Source organism: Cyprinodon variegatus, unplaced genomic scaffold (genome assembly GCF_000732505.1).
Source record: "Cyprinodon variegatus isolate N-32 unplaced genomic scaffold, C_variegatus-1.0 Scaffold216, whole genome shotgun sequence".
Taxonomy (NCBI): Eukaryota; Metazoa; Chordata; class Actinopteri; order Cyprinodontiformes; family Cyprinodontidae; genus Cyprinodon; species Cyprinodon variegatus.
In genome coordinates this window covers 309,690-333,679 of record NW_015150669.1, presented here as the reverse complement: position 1 = coordinate 333,679, position 23,990 = coordinate 309,690, and the positions used below count along the sequence as shown (strand labels likewise).

General features: G+C 35.5%; 1 protein-coding gene across 1 annotated transcript in view; it reads right to left on the bottom strand.

The window, feature by feature from the left end:
- Positions 1-23,990, bottom strand: part of csmd3 (CUB and Sushi multiple domains 3) — a 414,963-nt gene that overhangs the window by 88,252 nt on the left and 302,721 nt on the right. Inside the window, exons 19-29 of the mRNA XM_015380485.1 lie at positions 18,607-18,723; positions 18,059-18,274; positions 16,719-16,907; positions 10,706-10,806; positions 10,429-10,497; positions 10,114-10,270; positions 8,118-8,309; positions 2,621-2,747; positions 1,204-1,406; positions 434-625; positions 23-161 (exon numbers count right to left, since the gene is read on the bottom strand). Coding sequence (XP_015235971.1) covers positions 23-161; positions 434-625; positions 1,204-1,406; positions 2,621-2,747; positions 8,118-8,309; positions 10,114-10,270; positions 10,429-10,497; positions 10,706-10,806; positions 16,719-16,907; positions 18,059-18,274; positions 18,607-18,723 — 1,702 coding nt within the window. The remainder of the gene's footprint in view (positions 1-22; positions 162-433; positions 626-1,203; positions 1,407-2,620; positions 2,748-8,117; positions 8,310-10,113; positions 10,271-10,428; positions 10,498-10,705; positions 10,807-16,718; positions 16,908-18,058; positions 18,275-18,606; positions 18,724-23,990) is intronic.

Sequence of the window (23,990 nt, the reverse complement as noted above, 5' to 3'; positions counted from 1 at the left end):
TGACATTTGGTTGATAGGTCACCTAATGAAGGCAAGCGAAAGGACATAATCCGAGTTGACAGCGATGAGCCAGTCACAGTCCTTTGAGTGTGGGTAGGGATGAGGATAGTTAGGAGAGAGAATGAATCCATAGGAACCAGTCAGATTTCCTCCACAAGGTGCTGTAATAAGAACACAATTCAGAATAAATTCACAGAATACTATATGCATAATATCCATCAATCTATCTATAGACACAAATCATAGATAGATAGATAGATAGATATGTAAATCAGAATGTCTAAAAATAGGCATAGAGAATTCCAATAGTCATCCTTTTAGTCACTGACAGATGTGTCCTTGAGTCCTTTCCCTGAAACTGAACAACTCCAGCTGTGTGTGCAGTGAATCTGTTTCATGTCCCAGCAGAATAGACTTCAGCTAAACTCCTCACCTATGCAGACAGGTGGACTGGGTTGCCAGTAGTATCTGTTATCCACTTGTATGCAGGTTATTTTGTCGTCCCCCTGGAGCTCATATCCAGGGTCGCACTGAAAGGACACCGAATCCCCCGGCTCACGGCCGTCTCCGCTGCGCGTGCCGTTCATTGGCACACCTGGGTCCCTGCAGGCTGTTGCTACTGAGCCTGGAGAGATGGGAGACAGTGACAAAGTTGGAAATGGAGGAGGAAAAAGGAGAACAATTACAAAAAACAGGGTCAAACTCAGTGTTCAGGAAGTACTGCAACTGAGAGAATGCCCAGTGTTTAACCGTAAATTTAAACTATTTCTAAATAGATTAAAACATCCTTAAAAATTTATGCAAATTAGTATACAGTATATATGTAGTAACTCACTCCCAGTGTTGACATAGGAGTTTAGATCAATTGCTTTTTTAAGCATAATTATCCTAAGATTTGGGATCAGTTTTTGAAATCTGACAATACCATTTCCTGCCACAGATATAAATTAGAGTTTCTTCTTAGACTGAATACAATTCTATGTCAATTAAAACCAGTTTTCACACGAATTAAGAAAAAATAGATGGTAGAAATATAAACATTTTGGCTTACTTTGTACTTTATGAATTCTGATAAAATATATGAATACAAGAATACATTTTTTGAATATTTAGAACCATCTAGGATGGATAACTTTACAATCAAACTGGTTTGAAGGATAGTTTCTCTTTTACAACATATTATTTCAAAATGTTATTACTTACTGGAAAATTCAATGGCAAATCCTGACTTGCTGATATAAAAGTCTGTCTCAAACTGGACAGTGACCGTGTTTAATGTAGAATGGATTCCCTCGGGGAGCAAAGATCCACTCAGCTCTGCCAAAGACATTTCATTTTCAGGTGGTCCGTCCCAAACTTTCAGCATGTCATGGCTGGCTTCCGTGTCAAAGGCCAAGAACTGAAGACTGAGTCAAAGCAAACAAAGATAATATAGATTATTTATTTCAGTCAAAATGTATTCAGTGTTGGGTACTTAGTTTTGAACTTCCACAGTTTTTAATGTGGATAGTAAAGTAAAATATGCAATTTTTTGAAGAATATGCTCTAATATTAAAATTACTTTATCTGTATTTTTAAATGGTAAAATGTTTAAAAGTGAAAAAAAAATCATTTTGAAAAGGAATCATCAAACCACAATCATTGTGCAAATTGAATGAAAAAGCTAGAAATATAACTGATCAGAAACACATTTTATGTTTGACTGAACCTGACTGATAACTGGCAAATTGAAATTAAAAAATCTGATGACATTCGATGTTTCTTTGGTGGATCATATACAGTAGGCTACCAAAACAGGATTATGCATAGCAGAGGACAGGAATCTAAACTCGAACAGCAACTTGCTTTAGTCTATCCTTTTGGATAGTCCTTTTCTGTCAGTCAAGGAACATGATGATGTAGGCAATACTGGCAACCTTTGGGAAATATCACCATTAAGCAAAAGGTCACGTAAGTTTTTTTAAAACACACACACAGGCTGATGTTTAGCTATGCATGTCATGGTAATCTTGTCATTAAAAGATGCTAATGACTATAAAGTCAAGTCCAGTGATTTTGTCTGTTTTAAGCATAGACTGCACTCTCTCAGTCATGTTAAGACTTTACCTCTGCTCCCAGCGTCAACTAGATTACAAGAGAAAAGCCTCTTTCAATTCCAGTATAGTTGCTCTGAATAATGATTAATCTTACAAATTCAAAATAACATTACATTAGAATTTTTCGGCATTCTAAATGTAAGAAAATATGCAGATATACTAATATACTGCACACTACATTGTCAGGGTTAAGACAAAAATCAAGGAAATTATGGCACTAAAATCAGACTAAATTGTGCCCTTATTTATTATCATTACCTATATTATGGGTGATGGCTATATTGTGATATTTGGTGACTTTCATGTGTACAAAATTTGTTGTTTGTTTTTACTATAAAATTTAATTTTCCACGAAATTCAAATCCTCAAAAACAACATAAATCTCGTCTATCTAAAAGACATAAATGATTTTCTTTTCTTCTTTTCTTAATACTTTTTTTTATTTTATTTTTTATAAATTTTGGCTGGTACGTGGATTCTGCCATTTTGATATTAGCAAAACGTCAAAGAGAATCTCTCTTTACCTCACAATATTGCCAGAATCCACCTCAATGGTCCAGGTGCACCGAAGGTTGTTGTCATAGGGAAAAGGATATCCAGGAGAAAGAATCCTGCCTGAAGATTCCCCCTTAAAACGGCCCCCACACTCAGCTGCAGGTTTTACAAACACATAAGAGACATGCATTATAGTTAGTATAGAAATATTGTAAAGAAGTAAGATTTTTAGAATACATAGATTAGCATGAAAGGGCATTACACGCCGACCAGTGAAGCAGTACAAATGCTAAATTGGTATAACAAATGTGTTGATGAGGAATGTCACGTCAACCTGTTATCCGCCTGTGGCATTTGTTTATCGAAGCAATCATACTGACTAGGTGTACCTCAAGGGCTGCTTAGTGATCATCAAAGAGTGAAAGTGATTAAAAAAATGAAACCGACACCCCGCCTCTGCATCTTGCTGTCTTTTTCACCCTTTCTCTCAAAGAGAACATGAGGAGGAGAAGAGAGAAGAGCGGGAAGAAAAAACAAAGTGCTGATCTTGCATTCGTCCCTCAAGAAATCACCTCACATTATATAACTAAAATAATTCCTCTTTCTTACTTTGTCTCTCCCAGTTATATACTTTCACAATCTCCAACCCCTTTCTTCTTCCCTCTGCAAGTTCCTCCTCCCTCAGGCTCCTCATCACTGGAATATATTATCTCGTGTAATAGGAGCAGTAAACCACTTTAGGATGGAGAAAGGATACAGTGAGAGAAGGCAAAAAATAAAAGAAGGGGTAAGGCAGAACCAAGGGGTGTAAAGAAAGAAATACTATGAGTAATAACAAAAAATATAATATTAAGACCAGCGGTTAGATGAGGTCACAGTGTGTCACTGCTAAAATATAAAGTCAGGGAGTTTTAGCCAGTGGTTTTATGAGTGTTTCATTATTAATAGTGAAAAGGAGATCGACTTATTAAGCTGCATTTCAAATCAGAAAGTTGAAAGGGAAAAAAAAGGAAGAAAGGGACATATTGACAACATTGAAATGACTGCTGTAGAAACCAGCTTTGTTAATAGAAAGACTTTTGCATTTATTTGGGTATAGAAGCAGGTTTATAATCTGTTCAAACTGTTCTTTTGTTCACAGGTTTGTGGTTGCAGTTTGAACCATTGTTTTGCTTTCCAAACACTATTTGAACATTTTCTTTTTTTTTTTATGTTGTGTTGTTTTTTGTGTAGCAATGTTTCAGGCATACCATATGGGGTACATGGCTGCCTACATTTGATGGGCTGATTTCTACAAAAAGGAAATCTCTATATAGTATTCTGTTAAATTAATAAATTCTAATTTTAGGTTAAATTCAATATTAAAGAACACATCCCACAGAAATAGTTAGAGTAGTCATTTTTTTCTTACCTTTAATAGTTTAGAACTAGTGTGTATTGTGCATATCTGTGTGTAAATGTGTGTTTGAAGTGGTCAGCATATCTATCTGATAAATTGTGTTGTGAATACAAGTTGGTAACAAGATGATAATGTTTGTGTTCTTGGCAAGGATGGTGTGAGGTCCAAAATCCAAACCAAAATTATTACCACAAGGCAGCCATATGCTCTACACAAAGGTAGATCACAGCCAAGCACAGGAGAGGTAACCCCATGGACAAAGAGTCACAGGGTACCGAACCCTTTGACCTAACCGCATCGACAACCGCAGCCACACAGGCGATACCCTGGAACTGATCAGGTCAGAGGTCCAGGGCATGCCCCAACCCTGCAAAGGGACTTTCCGATAATAATCAGAGGGAGTCCCTGCTGAGGAATCAGTTCAGATAGCCCCCTTGAGCCGGGGCTCAGATGAACTTGTTGCTCTCTTAGGTTGTTGGAGTCTTTGTTTTCTAATGGGTTTTGTGTATGGCCATTTTATTCATAGGGAGCATGATTGTGTAAGCTTTTCAAAATAAGTTCCATGGCAGAGCTGTATATGTTTGGAAGCTGAAATTGCGCAATCCTTCCTTTCGTATAACCTCTTCAGAACAAGGTTACACAATAATGCTTATTATGATAAAAATGCCCAAACACAAGACCCATACAAAACAACAGCCTCCAATTGAGCCTGTTTTGTGGTTGACTTAACCTGAATGAAGTTGAATTTCCCCAGACATGATACAAAGGTTACATAAATCTTCGACAATACCAACATAATATTGTATGCCACTGCTGTATCTAATTTGTTATGTATTGTATCTGCTTACACAAGAAAGGTTGACCAGTAATTACATTTACCTTTAACTTAAATTTAAATAAAAATACCTGAAAATTAAATATGAAACATGAGCTAATAATGCCAGATTTATTAAATAATCAAAACAGTTGTGCTTTTATGTTTAGAGACCAAACACGTTAGAGTTTGGACATGCCTAATAGTGAGATAACAAGACGAGAGCGATAATTAAATGTTGTTCTAAAATTTATCATTGCCATTTCATATAGTTTGAGTGACATCTATATTATTCTCATAAAGGTATAAAGGGTGAAATACTGTGGGGAAAAAAAATTAAATAAAACACCAGCCTTTTTACAGAAGAATAGGTACGTCTTTAGCAGGGTTGCCATCTGTGACCTTTTCATTATAAATGATTGCTTAATGTGAGCATTTAGTGAAAGCATTCAAAGCCGTTATTAACTGCTGTTTTAACCCTCTTTACAGGAACATGTTTGCAAGAAATATCACAGAGATGCCAGATGTGCAACCATGTCAATCTTAAAGAGGACATCATTAATGATTAAATGATCTAATCTAACTTACTTTAATCTCTAATGGCTTATGATTAAAAGAAAAATCTAAATCTGCTGTTTGGAAGCATTTTCATGGCTTTGGAAGAAAAGATGATCTACTCAACAGCTAAAAACTGAAAGGAACATTGAGCTTGGATGTACATAAAATCAAAATAATCTTCTGTGCATGCTACTATTAGCATACAAACTGTATTAGCAGAACAGTGGTGGCTTACGTTGTAAGTTCTGGCCAGATTATATTATATCTATAGCACATTACCATAGCAGCATGTTTGACTTACTTTATAGTGGTTAGGAGGAAAACTAATTTGCATACATAAGATGTACTACTGTGACACACTGGGATAATTTAAGAGAGCTCTGGAGGCCAAGTAGACTGTAAAGCTAGTGGAAGAACATTATTGATTTGTTTAAGTCAATGTTTATGACTGTGGTGTGATAATGATTCATCCGTTTGCACACTGGGAGAATGAAGTGAAACAAGAGATAGAGGGCTGAGTATTTACAAAAGTGTAAATTCTCCAAAGAAAGTATTTTCCCATTGCAGTTTATTGCTTCTATTAAACACCAGGTACATTGATGCATTAGTCTGTAAAAAAAGAATAGATTATTTAAACTGTATTATGATGCAATTTTTTTTTTATAACCTGGATAGTTGTCTAGCCTTTAGCATTAAACAGGGACATCAATAGATGTTGATAGGGAATTTGTCCTTGTGGGTGTATGTATTTAGGAGTATGCTTGAGCAGGGGGGATACATGTGTACACCCTCAAGCCACAGAAAGAAAAATGGCCCCTACAAGGAAGTACTTATCCGTATGGGTCAGTGTGTCTTATCATAAATGATTTTCAGGAGAAATAAATAAACTGGAAATTGCCGTCTCTCCTTTTTAGATTTTAAGTTTAGAGAGATAATCTTCTCCGAGACTGCTTAAAGCAGGCGACCATTTGATATTGTATTACAGAGCATGATCAAAGATTTCAGAAACACATATCGCAAGCCAGAGACTATATTAATGAATTTCAGATGCATTATATCCTGTCAAATGCTCAAGTTAGATCAAAAGGCATCCATATTTAAGGCAATAATGTTGTTATTATTGTTATGAATTTAGTTCATTCAACACATTTTTTTTGACATTATCATTCTTCTCAACTAGTCACAAAGTAAAGTTGGAAAAGGTCTAAGTGCATAAGAAACTTCTTCAGTCTTTCACTCTTTTTATTCCTCTAAGTTCTGATGGCTCAGGGTTGTGACCTCCATCTGCATTAAGATGGATGAAGACTTAATGATTGGAAAGATATGCATTGAAATGTCTGACTACTGAAAGTGTAAAAGTAAAAGAGAGATTTAAAGTTTGAGATCTTGTAGCTTTTGCAATGGTTCACTTCATGCCAGGCTTAAGTGTTTTCTACCAATATGTTTACATGAGAATGGTAGGCCAGCTGCTTTGCTACAGTCTCAGTATGGATAGTTTTATAAAACCTAAACATTTCTACTAACCAGTTTCGGTTGATGCAACATTAACTCCTGTTCAAAAATTGAAAACCTTTAGAAATGTTGAAGTCATTTATAATTTGGACTTCAGAGAGTTCTAAGTAGAACTTCTAAATGCAAAGTGAAGAATTTGGAGTAAGAAAAAAAAGATGTATTTATTATTATCATTATTATTATGTTACTATTATTACGATTTATTGTTAGAGGTCCCTTATTATGCTACATAGAGAAAAAAAAAAATATATATATATATAAGTGAGGCCCCCAGAGCTTTTGTTGTGCATTAAAATGTCCCTCAGATTAGGTAGACAGCCTTTACCAAAATCCTCCTTATCCCACCCTTTCGATGAGCTGTTTTTGCTTTCCTCACCCTCATCCTAGCGAAGGCCAGCTCAAATAACCCACAACCATGATAATTCAGAGTTTTTAAAGAGCAGCTAAGAGTGCAGAAAATTGTTTTAAAAGAGAATTCTGCATAATATGGAATCTCACTAACTAACTAATCTGTTTATGACCATAAAGGTGTATTCACTGTCATTTTCTGTAAGCTATCCACCTCTTTGTAAACACACAGATTGTTGAACTCAGTGTGCTATTGCTGCTTAGGTTAGACACAGTAAGACAGTCATTCTAAACTTAAAAGATGCTAAGGTTAATGGAACAAAACAAAAAAAAGTGGAAGACCCCACATGAATTTTTTGAGCCACAATCCAGGTTCACCTCTGCCTAATTTTGCCTCGTTTTGTTCACCTAACCAGGTGATTTTGTGGAGTTTTAAATAGAGAGGGTTGGAATTAATCTCTGTTAAGCTTTTTACTTTCTTGACCTCTATTGTCCACCTCTGGTTACTGTGGAGACCAAAGATAAAGACTGGTGGAGAGGAACTGTTGACCAATGACTTCTTTGCCAAGCCCTCCTGCTATTTCATTGTTTAGATATTTTTAAAAGGACACTTGAAAAATAACTTGCCACCTGTTAATAAAGATAGAGATATCGAAATGGCTGATAAAATTTTCACTAAAATCTGTCCAGTACTTTATATATAAAAGGCCTTCAAAATGTCTCTTTTGGTAGGATATGTTTTACCTGTACTCCAGAAAACAATTGCAACACCCAATCTCTCTTATGAATGTGCAAACTGAGCTAAAGTGTCATATTTTTCCATTTTATTGGGAACTATATTAGTTTATAATGATCTTCATGGATTGAAAAACATCTTTATGTAGGACGAACTTACCTATACAAGAGGGCAGAGGGTTATCCCAGGCTCTCCTTTCACCTGTCATGCACTTAAGCGTGGAAGCTCCATGCAAAGTGTAACCAGGCTCACATCTGTAAGTAATGCTACTCCCAGAAAAATGGCCTTGGTCATTGACTTTGAATCCAAACTGAGGGACCCCAGGGTCTTCACAATGAGACAGCTCAAAACCTAAACAGAAATAAAAATAAAGACAGAAAAATATCCTGTGAATATAGCTGCACACCACTATTCCATAGATATTTAGCACTTTCAAGTGTTCTGTTTTCAAGTTTCCTAATAGTTCTGAAAAGCACCAACCCTAATTTAACAGAAAAAAAACAAAAAAAGATACATAGTACAGCATGTATATGCCGTATCCAGTTTAAGATTGTTCTTCATAGTCTGTCTGAGCCCAGTTTCCATGGTGATATTCAGAATATGTAGTTGCTGCACAGTTTTACAGCGTGGGATTTGAATAGATTTATAAATATACTTACAAGACCATAACCGGGATTTGATCTATGACATTACCCAGAAGACAGGGCGCGCCAGCATGGGAGCTTTTTCCTGGTAGAGTAATGCAGGTGTATGTCTAAATCCTTAAATTTGGCCATAATGAAAGCAGTGCTTATTTAGTGAGAAATACAGCCATAGCTGTCATCAACCTGGGAGTGAACGGCCCCCCATCTCAAACTTTATTTGTGACAATATTTGAAAGAAAGCAAAAGACCATGAATTATTTATTGAAGTGCCTCTAAGAGTTATACTGCATTATATTTTTCGCCCTTCATATCTAACTTAGATAAAACACATTCAAGCTTAAAGTCACAAACAGAAACTAAACATTGAACAGCCAAAGTATAGTTCAATGCCACTCAATCAGCAAAAAGACAATAAAACATCAAATAACTACAGGAGCTTTGCTACAAATACATTTTTGCATGACTCAGCTCTATTATGAAGACTTTTTAAAGATGAAGATCTTAAATATTTCAGGTTGCTCCATCCTAAGGTGAAATCTTAGCTTTTGCAATAAAATCTGACTAATTTAGGAAAGCTGGTTTCAGGGGCAGTTGTGTCTTTCTTTAGCAAGTTATTTTGTGCTTATACAGGTTTAGAATATCATAATTAAGGATTATTATAATGTATGGGCTACGATAACTAATAACAAATAAAGTAGATGTTTGAATATATCATTACTAAGAGGACATCACATTAGATTTTAAGCCTTTACGTTAAATTTGTTTTCAACAACATATACCCATTGAACTTTTTTACATTTTGTAAAACATTACAATCAAATCTTTGACGCATTATGTGTGTAATTATATGTGATAGACCAACAGAAGGTAGTGAATAATCACAGAGTAAAATTAAAATATATTTTTGGTTTTCAAAACATTTATGTGCACAAAAAAATCCTGAAATGTTGGTGCACGCTGACAATAAACTCTGTGCTAAATAAAATGCTACCAAGTGCCTTTAGAAATTAAATACAGTATTTGTTGAATGTTTTAATCTGAGACAGGGGGGAAGGTTAACTTTCCACCCTAACAGCAAACAATTGGGGTTACAGTAGATTGCTTTAAATCAGAGCCTGTTCATGTGTTTGCATGGCAAGATATTTACAGACACTTCTAATCTAATCTGATTAATTTTGAGCTATTGAATGACTTTAAATAGCCCTCAAAGATCAAAGACTTCCAGGCATAATTGCAACAAAAGGTTTCCTCCAACAGAGTATTGACTCAGGGATGCTGATGAAAAAAGCTCACCCTGTTATGTGAAAATCCTTTCTTTGAGATTACACACTACGCAATGATTGTTTATCACACAAATATATTCAGTGGAATACATTGAACTCTGGGGATGCATGGTAAAAAAAAAAAAAAAACTGGGAAAACTTCAGAGGTTATGAATACCTTTGAAACGCACTGTACAAGCATAGCAAAATGTGTAACGAGTTGATAAACAGCAAGTATCCTACACTTACTTGAGTAGACCAATTTGAATCCTTCTCCAGTGTCTTCAGCATCACTGTAAAACTCCAACCAGAGGTGGTTTGATGTGGAAATTAGAGTGAGGCCCAACATAGACGAGCCAGTGAATGCTCCAAGGACTTGAGCTGTGTTATCTTTACCATCGTAAATCTGTACAAACAACAGAATAACGTACCCATTATTAAATATGTACGAACACTGCTCTGGCCTGATTACGTCTTTTAATGATTTACTTTTGGCATTAGCCACAGATATCCGCTAGGTGAAATGATACAGACATAGCTTAATGTATGTGTGAGTGCATTTACCTTGAGAATATCGCCCTGGGCAAGATGAAATGTTCGAGCTGAGATGTTGATACCTTTTCCAGCTTGCACCTTGAGTCAACATGGAATACAGATGAGGTTAACGGGAAGCAGCACACAGAACATGCACTCAACATGTCTGAAAACGGCTATTAAATTCAACAAAACCTGATAAGGATTTTACAATTTTCCAATAAGGATTTCCAGGTCTGTGTTGCAATATTTTACAGCATTTTTTTTTTTTTTTTTGCTAGAAAACCATATAGATTTACAGCTTTACCTGGATGCTGTAGATGCACTCATGGTTGTTATCATAGTTCATTGGATAGTTTGGAGACAAGAGTATGCCTTCATTATTTATGACTGAAGAACCACATTCAGCTGAAAAGAAAGAGAATATATCATTACAATTAACAATAAAGACAATTCCTTTTAAAGTTACAGGTCTGTTGGGGTAAATAAAAATTTATGTTAAATGATCTGTGTTTTATGCTTGAATGCAAAAAAACTGCATGAATGCAAATAATTCAGTAATCCTGCAAAACATCTGAACTTTCAAGCTCTCATTTTCAGTGTATGCAGTGCAGTGTTCACAATTTAATTTATCTAAATACACCCAGTCTCTGTGTTGTTCAAATTTGGCCTCTATTCAAAAAATCTATGCCTCTGTCTTTTTTTTTTTTTTACTACACCCTCCCTTTTTTCCTCTCTCCCTCCTGTTCTGTGTCTATACTTGTGTAATAGTCCTATTACAGCTGTCATATCGTCAATAAATCTCCTGCTACAGTTTCCATTTAGAAAATTAGCTCTTCACCCTCTCTCTTTTTTTCATCTTAATTTTCTCCTTCTTACACTTTGTCTCTCATTTCCACTTTATATCACTAGAGCCCCCTTTATTTGCCCCTGCTTCATTCCACTTTTTTACTTTTTTACTTCATTATTACTCTTGTTCTTTTTCTTCCATTCCCTTAAGCATTTAATTTTAAGGGAAATAAACCAAATTTGTGTCTGTCCAACTCAACCAATGCTGCATAGAGAATTATACAAATTGAAATATTAACTGAAATAAAATTGGAATTGGAATATTTAGAATATGGTTGGCTATTTTAGATTCATGGGAGAGGTATTTTGGGGTTTCTCAGGAAGACAGACCATTCCCTACTACAAATGACAGAACATGAAGGTTAACAGAACAGGCGCAGCTTGTTGTTAGATTATTCCTGATATACAGTGCTGTACATGTAAGCCTGGGTAGATCTTGCAAGAGTCTAAAAAGTAGCCTTATGTAGGAGTTAACCCCTTGAAGCCTGAATTGAAATACATGTACATCTAAAAATACATTTTGTGCATGTTTTTCCCATTCAATGAGATGCCAAAAAAATGGTTAATGTTACTAAATAAATAGAAATGAAGGTGAGTATATTTTGTAACAGCAGTTATAACTACTTAATAACATACACTGTGACTAGCATCGGGATGATGCAAAAACGCTAAGGCGTCTGTTTGCCTACACTGCAAAATGTTATTACAATGAGTAAAAATGTCTTAAAATAAGTGTTTACCCTTAATTTGACTAGGAAAATAATATCATCTGCCAATGGAATGAGCCTTTTTACGCTTAAAATTCGATAATCAGATATAATGCACTTGAAATAAGAGACTGCAGTTCTTGTTTTTTTATTATTTTAAATGTACATTGTATTGTTCCAATGGCAAAGTGTCTCACTTACCTGCTCAATTAAAGGAAAAAAATGCTTTTTTTTTTTAAGAAAATGTGTTTTGCTTAGATTTCAATTTTTGGCAGTGTAATACAAAAGGTTTGTTGCTTATTAGCAACAACAGGCATCAAAGGGTTAAACTCTAATCACACATTGGGCTTGCAGCACTTACAATACAGGGCCTGAGCTCCAAAATATTTAAGCCTCCTAAAGACATTCAAACTTTAATGGACTCGCAGAGGAGATCCAAAGTAGGCACAAAGTGATTTATACTTGCAATTCCTCAGGCAGCATGTGCCAAACTTTTTTTTGCATGTTTGCCTCCATCAATACGTAGATCATACTGCATTAAATGAGAAAACTGTCACAATTCAGGGGTGTAGGATATGCAAATGTATATATGGATTAAACTGAAACAAATTTTTCAAATCTAAGACTCACTATGGCCACACAAAATTTCACAAGCAAAAAATGCATGCTGTCAAAGGGATCACAAAGGAGGCATTGGTACAATGCCAGGCATTGTACCAATGAGAGTCTGTGTGCATGTAAACATACAGTATAACCATTAAAGATAAATGTAGTCAGGGAAGGAGGGATGGGGAGGTCAATAAGCAGACATAGACAACAGTAGCACTTTGATATAGGTTACTAATAAGAAGTGCTCTATATGTAGATAATAATTTTTTTATTTTTTTTTAGGATTTATCATCATTATTATCTGCACCCCATCTTTCTTTCAGTCTGAGGGTCTATTGTATTTTAGAGGTTAATTCATGCTCCCTAGTAGCTCATGCAACAAGCTCATTTTATTAGCTCAATTTAATGGTTTGCATGTTTAAATATTGGCCTCTTTCAAGATAACACACAATACACCCACTTATTATGAGATAATACAACAATAGTTTTAACCACAGATCAACTGATATACAGTGAATAGAACTACAAGTCTCATAGTCTAGATGTGATTCAACTGGCCAGTCAAAAAACAACATTTTGTATTTTATCCATATCCTTCTAAATGATATCAAGCAACAATTTGTTCACAGAATGTGCTGTGCTGGATTGAAATTACTGCATTTTATGCCAGGCACTGAACAGCATTGTACTCTGTACAAAACCTTCTCACCAACTTCTTCTTGGGCTGCTGATAAACTCATGCCAGTCCTGAGGATAATTACTAAAACTGGAGGTGCTTTTTTCCCCTTCCACTAATGCAGTGGAACACAAAATATACCATGCAGAACCAACATATAGGAAGCTGCATTTTACAGAACACTGTAACACAATAAAACTTACTTTACATTATTGGTCTAGTCACACTGTTGACAGTGAAACAACTATAGTACAAAGACACCACTACTACAAATATTATCCATAGCTGAAAATGGGACTGTAATGTGGAAATACCTAACAATTAACCCTAATAACTGCAGGTTCTGATCCATTGGCCTGGATTTCCTGCACATTTCCTTGCAAGAACAACACTTGTGAGTGTGGCAGCAAGCAGTGTCAAATCCCCTTCATTGTTACATGTGCACCCAGATCAAATTCTATTTTGTGTATTTCCTATTTACCCTGAGGTGTCAGGATCATAGTGCTCATCCTTTGGATTTACGTTGTACAATCTTCAAGGAATAGGGGGAAAAAAGTTATGATACTATTACGATACTTAAGGACAGAAGCCCGCGAAAAAAACACCCCACCATGAATAAAGTTAGAGAAGCTTAGTTTTCAAGATACTTTATTCAGGCATTTTTATCATCAAAGTAAGCTCTGAGCAAAAAACTCACAATTTTCTATCAATTTAAAAATCTACAACTTGCAAAAATTTACGGTATGATCTAATAAATCCTATTTCAAAGAGGTTTAATCTCTGGGATATTGCAAAAATTAGAAATATCTAACCCTAGTCCTTGCATTTCTTACTGCAATGCTGGACTAGTGTAACTGTTTATTATCAGGATGTCCTCAAACTGTAGTTAAAAGCCTTCAGTTGATCCAAAATGCTGCAGGCAGAGTTCTGATGAAAATTAAAAAGAGAGATTATCTCTCTGAACGTAGTTTCTCCTCATGGGCTTCCTATTAAATCCAGAATAGGTTATCCTGAGGTAACTCTATAGTTATGCTGCTATAGGCTTAGACTAACAGATGACATAGGGACCCCTCTTCAACATTCTGCTTCATTCCATCTCCTTTCACATATTCTGCAGTATTTGTTAGTTCAATCTCTAATGTTATGCTCTCTCTGCTTTTTTGCATCACAGCATATTAATCGGTTCTGTTCCTGTCTGGCTGTGACTCCATCCCAGAGATAAATATCAGCTGTGCTGCTGCCATCAACATCTTTGTTTATAGGTATAGGAGCTTGGCATTTTTTTCCAGAGTACCGGTAGTCCTGTTTTTCTGACGGTGACTAACTGGATGTGCTCTCTTTCATCGTCTGACAAGGGAGCTGGTGCAGAGCTTGTCTGCCTGGCTGTGTGTTTCCTGGATGGGGAAACCTGTGGAGCTGGTTGACAGTTACCTTTTGTATCTCTGCATCTTTCTGTATGTCTGCTTCTGTCTCCTTGAACCCCAGTTGGCCTCAGCAGCAGGTTGCTCAAGCTAAGCCTGGAGGTTTCTTCCGCTTAAAAGGGAGTTTTCCTCTCAAATATCTCTCCACGCATGTTACAGTAGGTGTGAGGGATTGATTTTGAGTTATTGAGTCGATGCAATCAGCTGGGTTTTCTTAGAAAACTCTGAACCAATCTGACTGCATGATCTGGTTGAATTGTAAAGTGCCTTGAGATGACGTGCTGTGAACTGGCGCTATATAAGTAAACTGAATTGAAACTCTTGTTTGGTTAATTGTTTTATTTTAGCTAATGTGATATTTAACATGAAAAGCCTTCCTAAAGGGACAGAGTGTAACCAATATGTCTTTGTTTCAGCAAAGCCAAATACATATCCTAACCAAAGCATTAAAAAACACAAAGTGATCCCATAGCTTTGAACAACCTAATAAATACAGAGACGAAGGTTCATCCAATGAAAGACACCATTTTGCTTCACCATCTTTGATAAGAGTAACAAAATGACATCATTTTATTCTTACAGCTCCATTTTGGGGTTCTCTCTGCTTGTTCTGGATACAAGTGGGCAAACCTTTTTTTCTTGCATCGTATCCATGAACAGTTGTGCTGTTAGTCACGGTTTGAATGGTCTTTATTAATAAGGAAAATCAGAAATTATGCCATCCTGTTTTTGGATCTCCCCTATTTTTTCAGGTGTGGAAATCTGCACACTGATCAGTTATGCAATGAATAGTTTGAGAATCGGTTGGGAGAGGGTTTGAAAAAATATAAACATTAGTATCATACGTACATCTTCCAAGTAATATAAAGCATTTTGCTCTCCACCAGCTCCTTATCAATAAAAAAATTACTTTGTATTTCTGTTGTATTTTTTTGGCCAGCTCTACAACTAGAAAGGTTTATCAAGTGATATACATGTTTTACACTCTTATAACTGTGGGCTTTGGATACTAGCTTTAGGCCATTACAACAGAATAGCTAGTTTGATACATCTGCTCGTGATTTTCTTAACAACATGCCTTGGGGTCTTTTCAAATTTGATGAATTATGCGGCTGTCCTTAAAATTTGAGAATCCTAAAATACTGGATTATACTGCCAAATTTGTGACGGTAGGAAAATCTTTGACTTTATTGATCATATTCTGAGTGAACCTCGAAATAATGTACAAGTTTTCAAAAATGAACAATGTCAGTGATACTGTAATTAAATCAGTGACAAATATATGAATGTCACTCAAAACATTTTGTTTTGCTGAAGCTAAATAATGTACAGGTAACAGTTGGGAATTTAAATGTTTTTTTGCATTTTGATCTAAAATTACACTCTCTGTGTGTGATCTTCAAATATTGCAAATCGGAGGCATTAAATTGCATGTCCAACTTGTTTTTGTACATGAAATAAGTGGATATTAAATATTGTGGTTTACATAGCTGTATAAAGATTGTATACCATCTTGCTGCATTCATATGTGCAGGCCTCATGTATGTTTTTTCTGGATATTACTTTACGAGTTATTTTTGATGGTCGTAATTGTACCAATGCCTCCTCTTTGGCAACAATTACTGCAGAAATGTTTGCATGTCAATATGAACCTGACTTTAAAAAGTGTTTGAAAAAAAACTGTTGCTGTTTTGAAAAAGCATCGCTCTGCATGTGGTAAATCGATACATTTGCATATCCTCGACCCATGAATTTTCAGTTCAGTCATTAGAAAATTCTATGCATATCTATCAATGTAAAAACACAAAAATTGGTTTGGACACACTGTCTGCTGAATTGCAAATTAAACTTTTTTCGACCTCCTTGAAATATCTGCTCAGTTCGTACAAACAAGTTTGCATCCATTTTAAAATGACCATATCTTCTGAAGATCAGGCAGTTATCAATTTATCTTTGCAAGTATTGCATGCATTTATGCTATCTGCAGCTCTAAACCCAAACACACAAAAACACATATCAGCAATACACCATAAGATCAGCAGTAATATGATCGCCTACCAACACATCTTGGTAAAGGAGCGCTCCACATTCTACGCCCTCCACCTAGACAGATTAACTCTGGTGCCCCCTCCAGGCGGTATCCTAAGTTACAGGAAAAGGACAAAGTATCTCCAACCCCAAAACTGTAGCCATTTCTCTGGCCAAATCGGGGCATCCCAGGGTCCTCACATGGCTCCAAAGTATATTCTGTTGAAAAATCATACATAGGAAAATGCATGAAAGTCTAATAAAGATGAAGAAAATGTATTAAATTCAGTGGTTTTGCTCTAATACCTTTATTATTTAAAAGGCTTTTACTAGGCACCCTCTTTGACCATTTAGCACTTCTCGCTCAGTATTTATGCATAGTTATTTTAGTCATAGATAAGGAAAAAAAATCTAACAATACATTTTCCTTTTTTTGTAAAAGCATCTAAACAATCAGCAAACAATTTATATATTGTTTGTATTCCCAGTTGGGCTTTTTGAGTTTGTGTTTAGCAGCATACATCTCAAAATGTAATTGTTTTAGTAGGTTTGAATAACATCCCTTACAACACCTCTCATGTGTTAGATTCTTTCAGCTTAGGCTGTGTGGAAGGCTATAAAACATCCTATAGCATGTCACCTCTTTCTTAGAAGGTAGAAGAAGTGTAATTTAGGGACAATTTTTTTTTTTTAAGGGAGTGTAGCCATAAACATTCCTGTCTAAACTCCATCCCCATCACCAGTTGACCTGATTTTGGGAAACTGTTTGCAAGAGTTGGCTTTGAAAAAAAAATTTATACATGTACTGTATCAGTAAAACTAAAGAAAAAATAAAGCTCGGAATAAATTTTTGTTTTTTGACTGAATTTGCTAATTTGTTTTATTTATTTATTTATTTTTTGTTCCAAATAATTCAATGTATTCTTTTCACAGAGCTATTTAGTAATTGTCTCATTTCACCAGGACATATTTTATTTTATTTTTTTGTCTATTTATTATTTTATTTATCTTTTGTCAGGTCATGTGTTATGATATTTATTACTTTTATCTTTTATTTTTGGCATTGTAACAAGTAGTTATAGCACTGTATACTGTATAAGTCTATTACGGTAGTAATTTTATCAAAGTTAACATTTATTTGTTTTCTATGTTCTGCATAAGTTTGATCTGAGTAACATAATCTATACAGTTCCCAAACATATAGATATTTCTTTTGATACAGTATTTTTTTTTTCAATTATGTTTTATTTAATTGAGTTTTAGATTTAATCTGAATACGTTTTATGGAACTCTTTTAGGAAGTAAATGTAGATATATCCTTCAACTTGATATCTAAAATATTAAGACCAGGATATGGTAAAGAGCAGTACCTGAAAAAGTTATGTTGAAGCCCTCGTATGAAATAGAAAAGTCAGAGATGAATCGTAGCTGTGCTTTGAAGTTGCCATAGAGACCAGCATTGATGTTGCTAGGCAACTCATTGCCGGTCAACCGAGCCAGAGGTTGTAGGAAGCTCCCATTCTCAGTTACCAAGAGGTAGTCGTGTTGGTCCTCCAGTTGAAAGGAGTTGAACTGAAACTGGACTCCTGTTTGAAACGCATAACAAGATCAATATTAATTTAAAGCATGGTTCTTGCACATCCAATATTCATCAAAGGACATATTTCTACAAAAAAAAAAAAAAAGAGTCATGAAAAACTTTTGCATAATACATTAGAATTGGCAACTAAATTCTATTTAAGCCATACAAGTTACTTTGGAGTCTCTCCCCGAGTTTGCAGAAACAAAAAGCTTTCAGTGCAAGTTATTTGCTAAGGCAAGGAAACTAACTGGATCCCTGAGCTTTCCATGTCACACTGCCCTGTCTCTCAGTTTGTCTCTTTCTATTAGCGAGTGAGGATCTTTGCAGCTTGCTTGCCTTTCCCATGGCTGACTTCAACAGTCCAGGTACAGTTGAGAGATGAAGGGTAGCTGTCTGGAAAGCCGGGACTGAGGATGGTTCCCCAGGGACCTCTGACATCCCCACCGCACAGAGCTAGATAGATTGAGGGAGACAGTGTGGGAGAGAGGGGCAGAGGTGGAGAGAGATGAGCAGAGACAGGGGAGGGGAGGCAGAGAGAAGGTTAGCATCAGATTGTTGATTGCTAAAACAGATAATGTTTCCCTGTGGACCTTTAATACCACCTCTATGAGGCCTACACACAAATACTGACACATGGTTGCTTCTGGTTGGGCAGATGCAGAGAGAAAGAGAGCAACAGAGGAAGACATAATCTAAGAGCTATGGGTTGATTGCAGTTGCATTCATGGAGGGAAATGAATATTACAACCAATCAGAAATTGAACCTGAATGTGCACTATAATAGGGGAATGGTCTTAGATAAAAGTAATATGCGACACCAATATGATTTTATATGAGGGTAAATTTTATATTTTGCAACAGAAGCAAAATATTGTAATCTTCTGATGCGTTCTGGAAGGGATCAACACTTTGAAAACTTCCATTTACATTAGGCATTTGTGGCAGTGGTAGTCTATAATGCATTTCTAATTCATCTTCATATGACCTGTGAATATCTCAGCTTTAGTAGGCCTGCATATAACATGCATAGAATACTAGACTCTTTATGTAGACATAGACGTCTGGATCCAACATCAAAGTGTGTATCAACCTCCCAGTGCCATTTTTTAAAATAGGCATGAAAAGAAGATAGTTTTGCTCCAAGCGGTGAAAGTTCTGTTATTCATTATGCCCTGGGCCATTCCCATGTTTCTGTTTCCATTCTATACTTTGCCTTGACTTTGCACTAGATTCTATTAATGTGTAAAACAGCTTTAAAATGTTTCACTTAAAAAATGCAAATGTGTTTCCTTTTTGTTAAATAAGAATAAAAACAATGGTCTCATAAATATAATTGCACAAAGGTTCATCTACAGTAGTGGCATTGTTTAAATTCAGAAGTTCGTTGAAATAAGTTTAAGTGTAATGAAAAAAAAAAAATCCTTTGAGACTTATTTTATTTGCGGTTTGATATTATTTTTTCCTTTAACTTTTAAGTCCGCTGAAATGAAATTAGTTTATTAAAAATATAAATAGTATATCAATATAGGTGATTTTATGTTTTATCTATTTGTATAGTCACAGTTTTTTAAGCCTGCTTGTTTTGCCATTTACTATTCTGTAGACACAATGCTGTGTTGTTTCTACTTTGAAACTTAGCAAACACATTGTCTATAATTCAAGGGCAATGCATGCAAATGCTTTTGAGGATACAAACAAAACTAACGAGTGATAAAATCTCACCTTTAAGTACATCAGATATAAATCAGCATACAAATAGTAAATGAGTGTGACAAAGTAAGCCAAAGTAAAAAAAAACCTTCAGTATGCCAAACTGTGCTTTGCACTAAGGCCCATAGAGTATACTCCAGCTACTGACCCAGATGTGTGTGTCTGTGTGTGTATGTGGGTGTGTGTGTGTGTGAGAGCATTTCCCCACAAAGTGTCTCTGCTGTTGGGTAGGATTGCCAACTCCAACACTTGTATGCTATTTCCTCATTGTGCTGTGTGGACTTGAATTTGCATCTGGACAACCAGCCTTTGTCCAATGCGTAGCCTTCCTGGTAGCGTCAAGATAAATAGTAACTTCCAAAGAATCCTTGCTTAAGATAGAATAATATTTGGAGCTTTCCTCAGGTCATAACTCATGTCCTCTGACTCAACCAGGTTGTACCTGTACCACTGGGCTCCATTTCTACTCCTAGACACTTTCAAAAGCCTGTACAAGATAGATCTCTCAGGAAAGTCCTTTCTCTGACCACTGCTCTCCGAGCCTCCTTACAGAATATCTCTTTGGCTCTCGAATCTCAGTCTGTTCCCCTCATGCTGGATCTAACTTTGGAATTTAATCCCAGGTTAAAAAAAATATTTAATCTTGCTACAAGGCTTCCATCAAGATCCATTTCTCTAAAACCATTCATTGACAAAACATTAAGTTATTTATATTTGAAATACAAAATGCCTCTTTGTCTGCATTGTCACACTGCACCTTTGCTTGTCCAGAGATCACTATAGCTGAAACATATAACAGACTGAAAGATAAACCACCTTGTAAAGATTAACCTGGCAATCAGAAAAGAAAAATACAGAGAAAAAACAAATACATTTACTAACTAAACCATTATAGTTACCTTAGCTACCTATGGAGACTGAATGAGCGAGATTAACCACTGAAGAAAAGCAGCATTTGTTTGAGTCCCATGAGTTAAATAAGGAAAATAGGCCTTTACAGTACATTCCCCTTGCCAAAATAGGGGGAAAGAGGGAACCCACCAGTAGCAATTGGAATACTGGCCAAATCAAGAAGAGCAATTTCTCTTGTTCAGCTCTGCCCAGCACTGTTCTCTTAATTAAGTTTCATTAAAGTCCCAATTAGTAGGTTCAAACCAAGCTCAAAACCTCTTCAATGAGAACCTGATGAACAAGGTCATCCCCTATCTTCTTCACTTCACGCTACAGCTCTAGAGGGTATTCCATTGCTCATCATTTAACCTTATTCCTAGCAACCTTGACAAGCATTCATACATTTACACTGACAATCTTGAAGATAGAGACACAATAGCCCTATGTGATACTTGTAGAAACCTTTGTTTGACCCAACATAATGGTAAAAGCTCAAGCAGGGTCCTATTTTGGACTTAATCATCATTAAGGGTCTACATATTTCTAAAACATCTGTAACTGGTGTCACTCTGCCTGACCACTTCAAAATTACCAATGACTTAGTTAGCCAAAGGGACATCCTAAGTAGGGATGCACCAAAAAATCAGTCACTGAAACCTATCGACTGATAATGACAGAAAAAAGTGCATTTTCGGCTGATTGACATTTAACACCAAAACAACACAGTCTTGCCAGGAAAAAGAACTCCATAACTACTTTGAGTGCTGATATATAAATGACTGATAACCCATCTGTCAGTGAACAATTAAAGTAAACTACCTTAACCAAGTCACATTAAATGTGTCTCTAAACCAGCTGTGAACAAAAAGAAAATGAGACCTTTGTGATGTTGTTGTGTTGTCCCTTCCTTAAGAGATATTACTATTTTGTGAGCTTAATACCATGTACCATGGGATCATCTATGCTAATGTTGTTAGCAGTCTCTATTGTTGACCTTCATTGGTCTGAAACAACATCCCCAAGCAACACATAGCTTTAAGCCTGCAAGATGAAGATAACCAGTGTTCTGGGGAGCCTCATACACACCTTTGAAAAGATAATCTAAGCTCATCAACAAGTTACACACAAGCACTTTATTCATGATTAAATAAAAAGCATATATATTCAGGCTATAAATTTAGCAATTCTATATCATTGCTATTTAACATAATTTAAAGTTGAATACTTCAAACATTCTTTCCAGCACGGATTGTGCACTTTTTTTATTCGTAATTTTTGCATCAGTTACTGTAAAAAGAAACAGGCACAAGCTCATGAAACAAATCAACTGTATGTCATTAAAGTGTTATTAGGTGCAGTGGATGATGCGGGAAACACAACTGAGTTACTACTTAAAATGCACAGCTTTCTTGTTATGTAGAAAGCGACCATCTGGACTGCAAATCCCATTTAAGCTGCTGTTAGGATTTTCTTTCTTCTTATAAGAACCCGTTTAACTAAGTTGAAGTTACTTTTTTCTTTTAATAAACAAACTACAAACAGAAGAAATTGATTTTCAAGTTAATTATACAATTTTTTTGTTATTTTTAATTTCTTTGCTTAAGTGACACTACCAATATTGTTTAAAATCAAACAACATGGTTTTATTACAAAACCGAGCATTACAGTGTCTGAAAATCATAATGCAAAGGTAAGAGGCTGCAATTGCATAAATAATCGGTCTAAAAAGCTTAGACTACTATTCTTTATTTGTGAATTTTAAAGTATGGATACTCTGTGATGCAGATTAGTTCTGTTTATTAAAAATAGTTATGTAGAAACAAAAACATGTCATATCATAACAATTAAGGTAAGGCAAGAGCAGGTCTCCTTAAGTTTCCTTGACATATAAAATGGTACTGGACATGCTTTGAGTGTAAAACTACTTCCTTTGGCAAGTGGAACTAAAATTAAGTCAATGTTGTTCTATTTGTTTGATTTGCTACAAACAATGTAACAGGTTAAACAGGGGAATAATGAACAAAACAACCAAAGGTTCAGGATGCTCATGGTCAACTGCTCTGGTTTTAAAAGCATATGGAGAGTAATTGGTGGCAGGGGTTTAAGAGAGAGATATAAAAGAGAAATACAAAACGAGTCTATAAGCACTCACAAACAAAGCACTATTAATATTTTATTTTGTGTTCTAATAAGAAGCTTTTTTTTTTACTTTAGTGAGATGTGTTGAAATTCTAAAATCAAGCTCTCTTCTTTATCATTATTTTCTCCATGTTTCTACTCTATGTTCCTTCTTCAATTTTTAATATCTTAAAATGGCTGGAATGGGTTGAATAAAATTAACCCAATCCACAATTTCCTCACATTTGCCTCATTTAAACATTTGATTTAATTAACCAATACGTAATGGCTTAAGCTTTTAGATCAATTACCTAATGTATTCAGCTTTGAAAAAAGTACAACTCATGAACCATTAATGAAAAGAGTTTAATTCCAACATTCAATTTGCTTGGTTTATCTGGTAATTTCCCTCTTGAAATTTTTTTCACAGACCTTTGTAAATTCTTGGAATGTGCCTCATTTTCATCCCTGCAAATGTACAGTACAACATAAACAACATTACCATTAGTACTGTAGGACTTTTTAGGGCTCATTTGCCTCTCCATGGTGATGTTTCCTTAGCTTTAGTGCATTAGTAAACATAGTTTTGATTTATTACCATCTATTTGTATAGATACCTTGCATAGGGGGTCCTGCAGCAATCTTAATTTTCCTTTAATATTTCCAAATGTTATTATTTTTATTTAGATATGTATGAAAGAAGTATTCTATTATATTTCTGTGTTAAACAAGTACTAAAAAGAACATTAAAAGTGTAAAAAGAAACTGTATTCAGCACAACAATTAATTATCGATGGGGATAAATGAATTGGGGGCCGTGGTAGGGCCAGTGTTTATCTCAGACTGTCTATGTGCATATGGCTGGATGCATTCTGGACAGGTTGCCAGTCTTTCACAGAGACATATACAGACATGCAAGAATGCACACACACACACACACACACACACACACACACACACACACACACACACACACACACACACACACACCTAAGGGTATT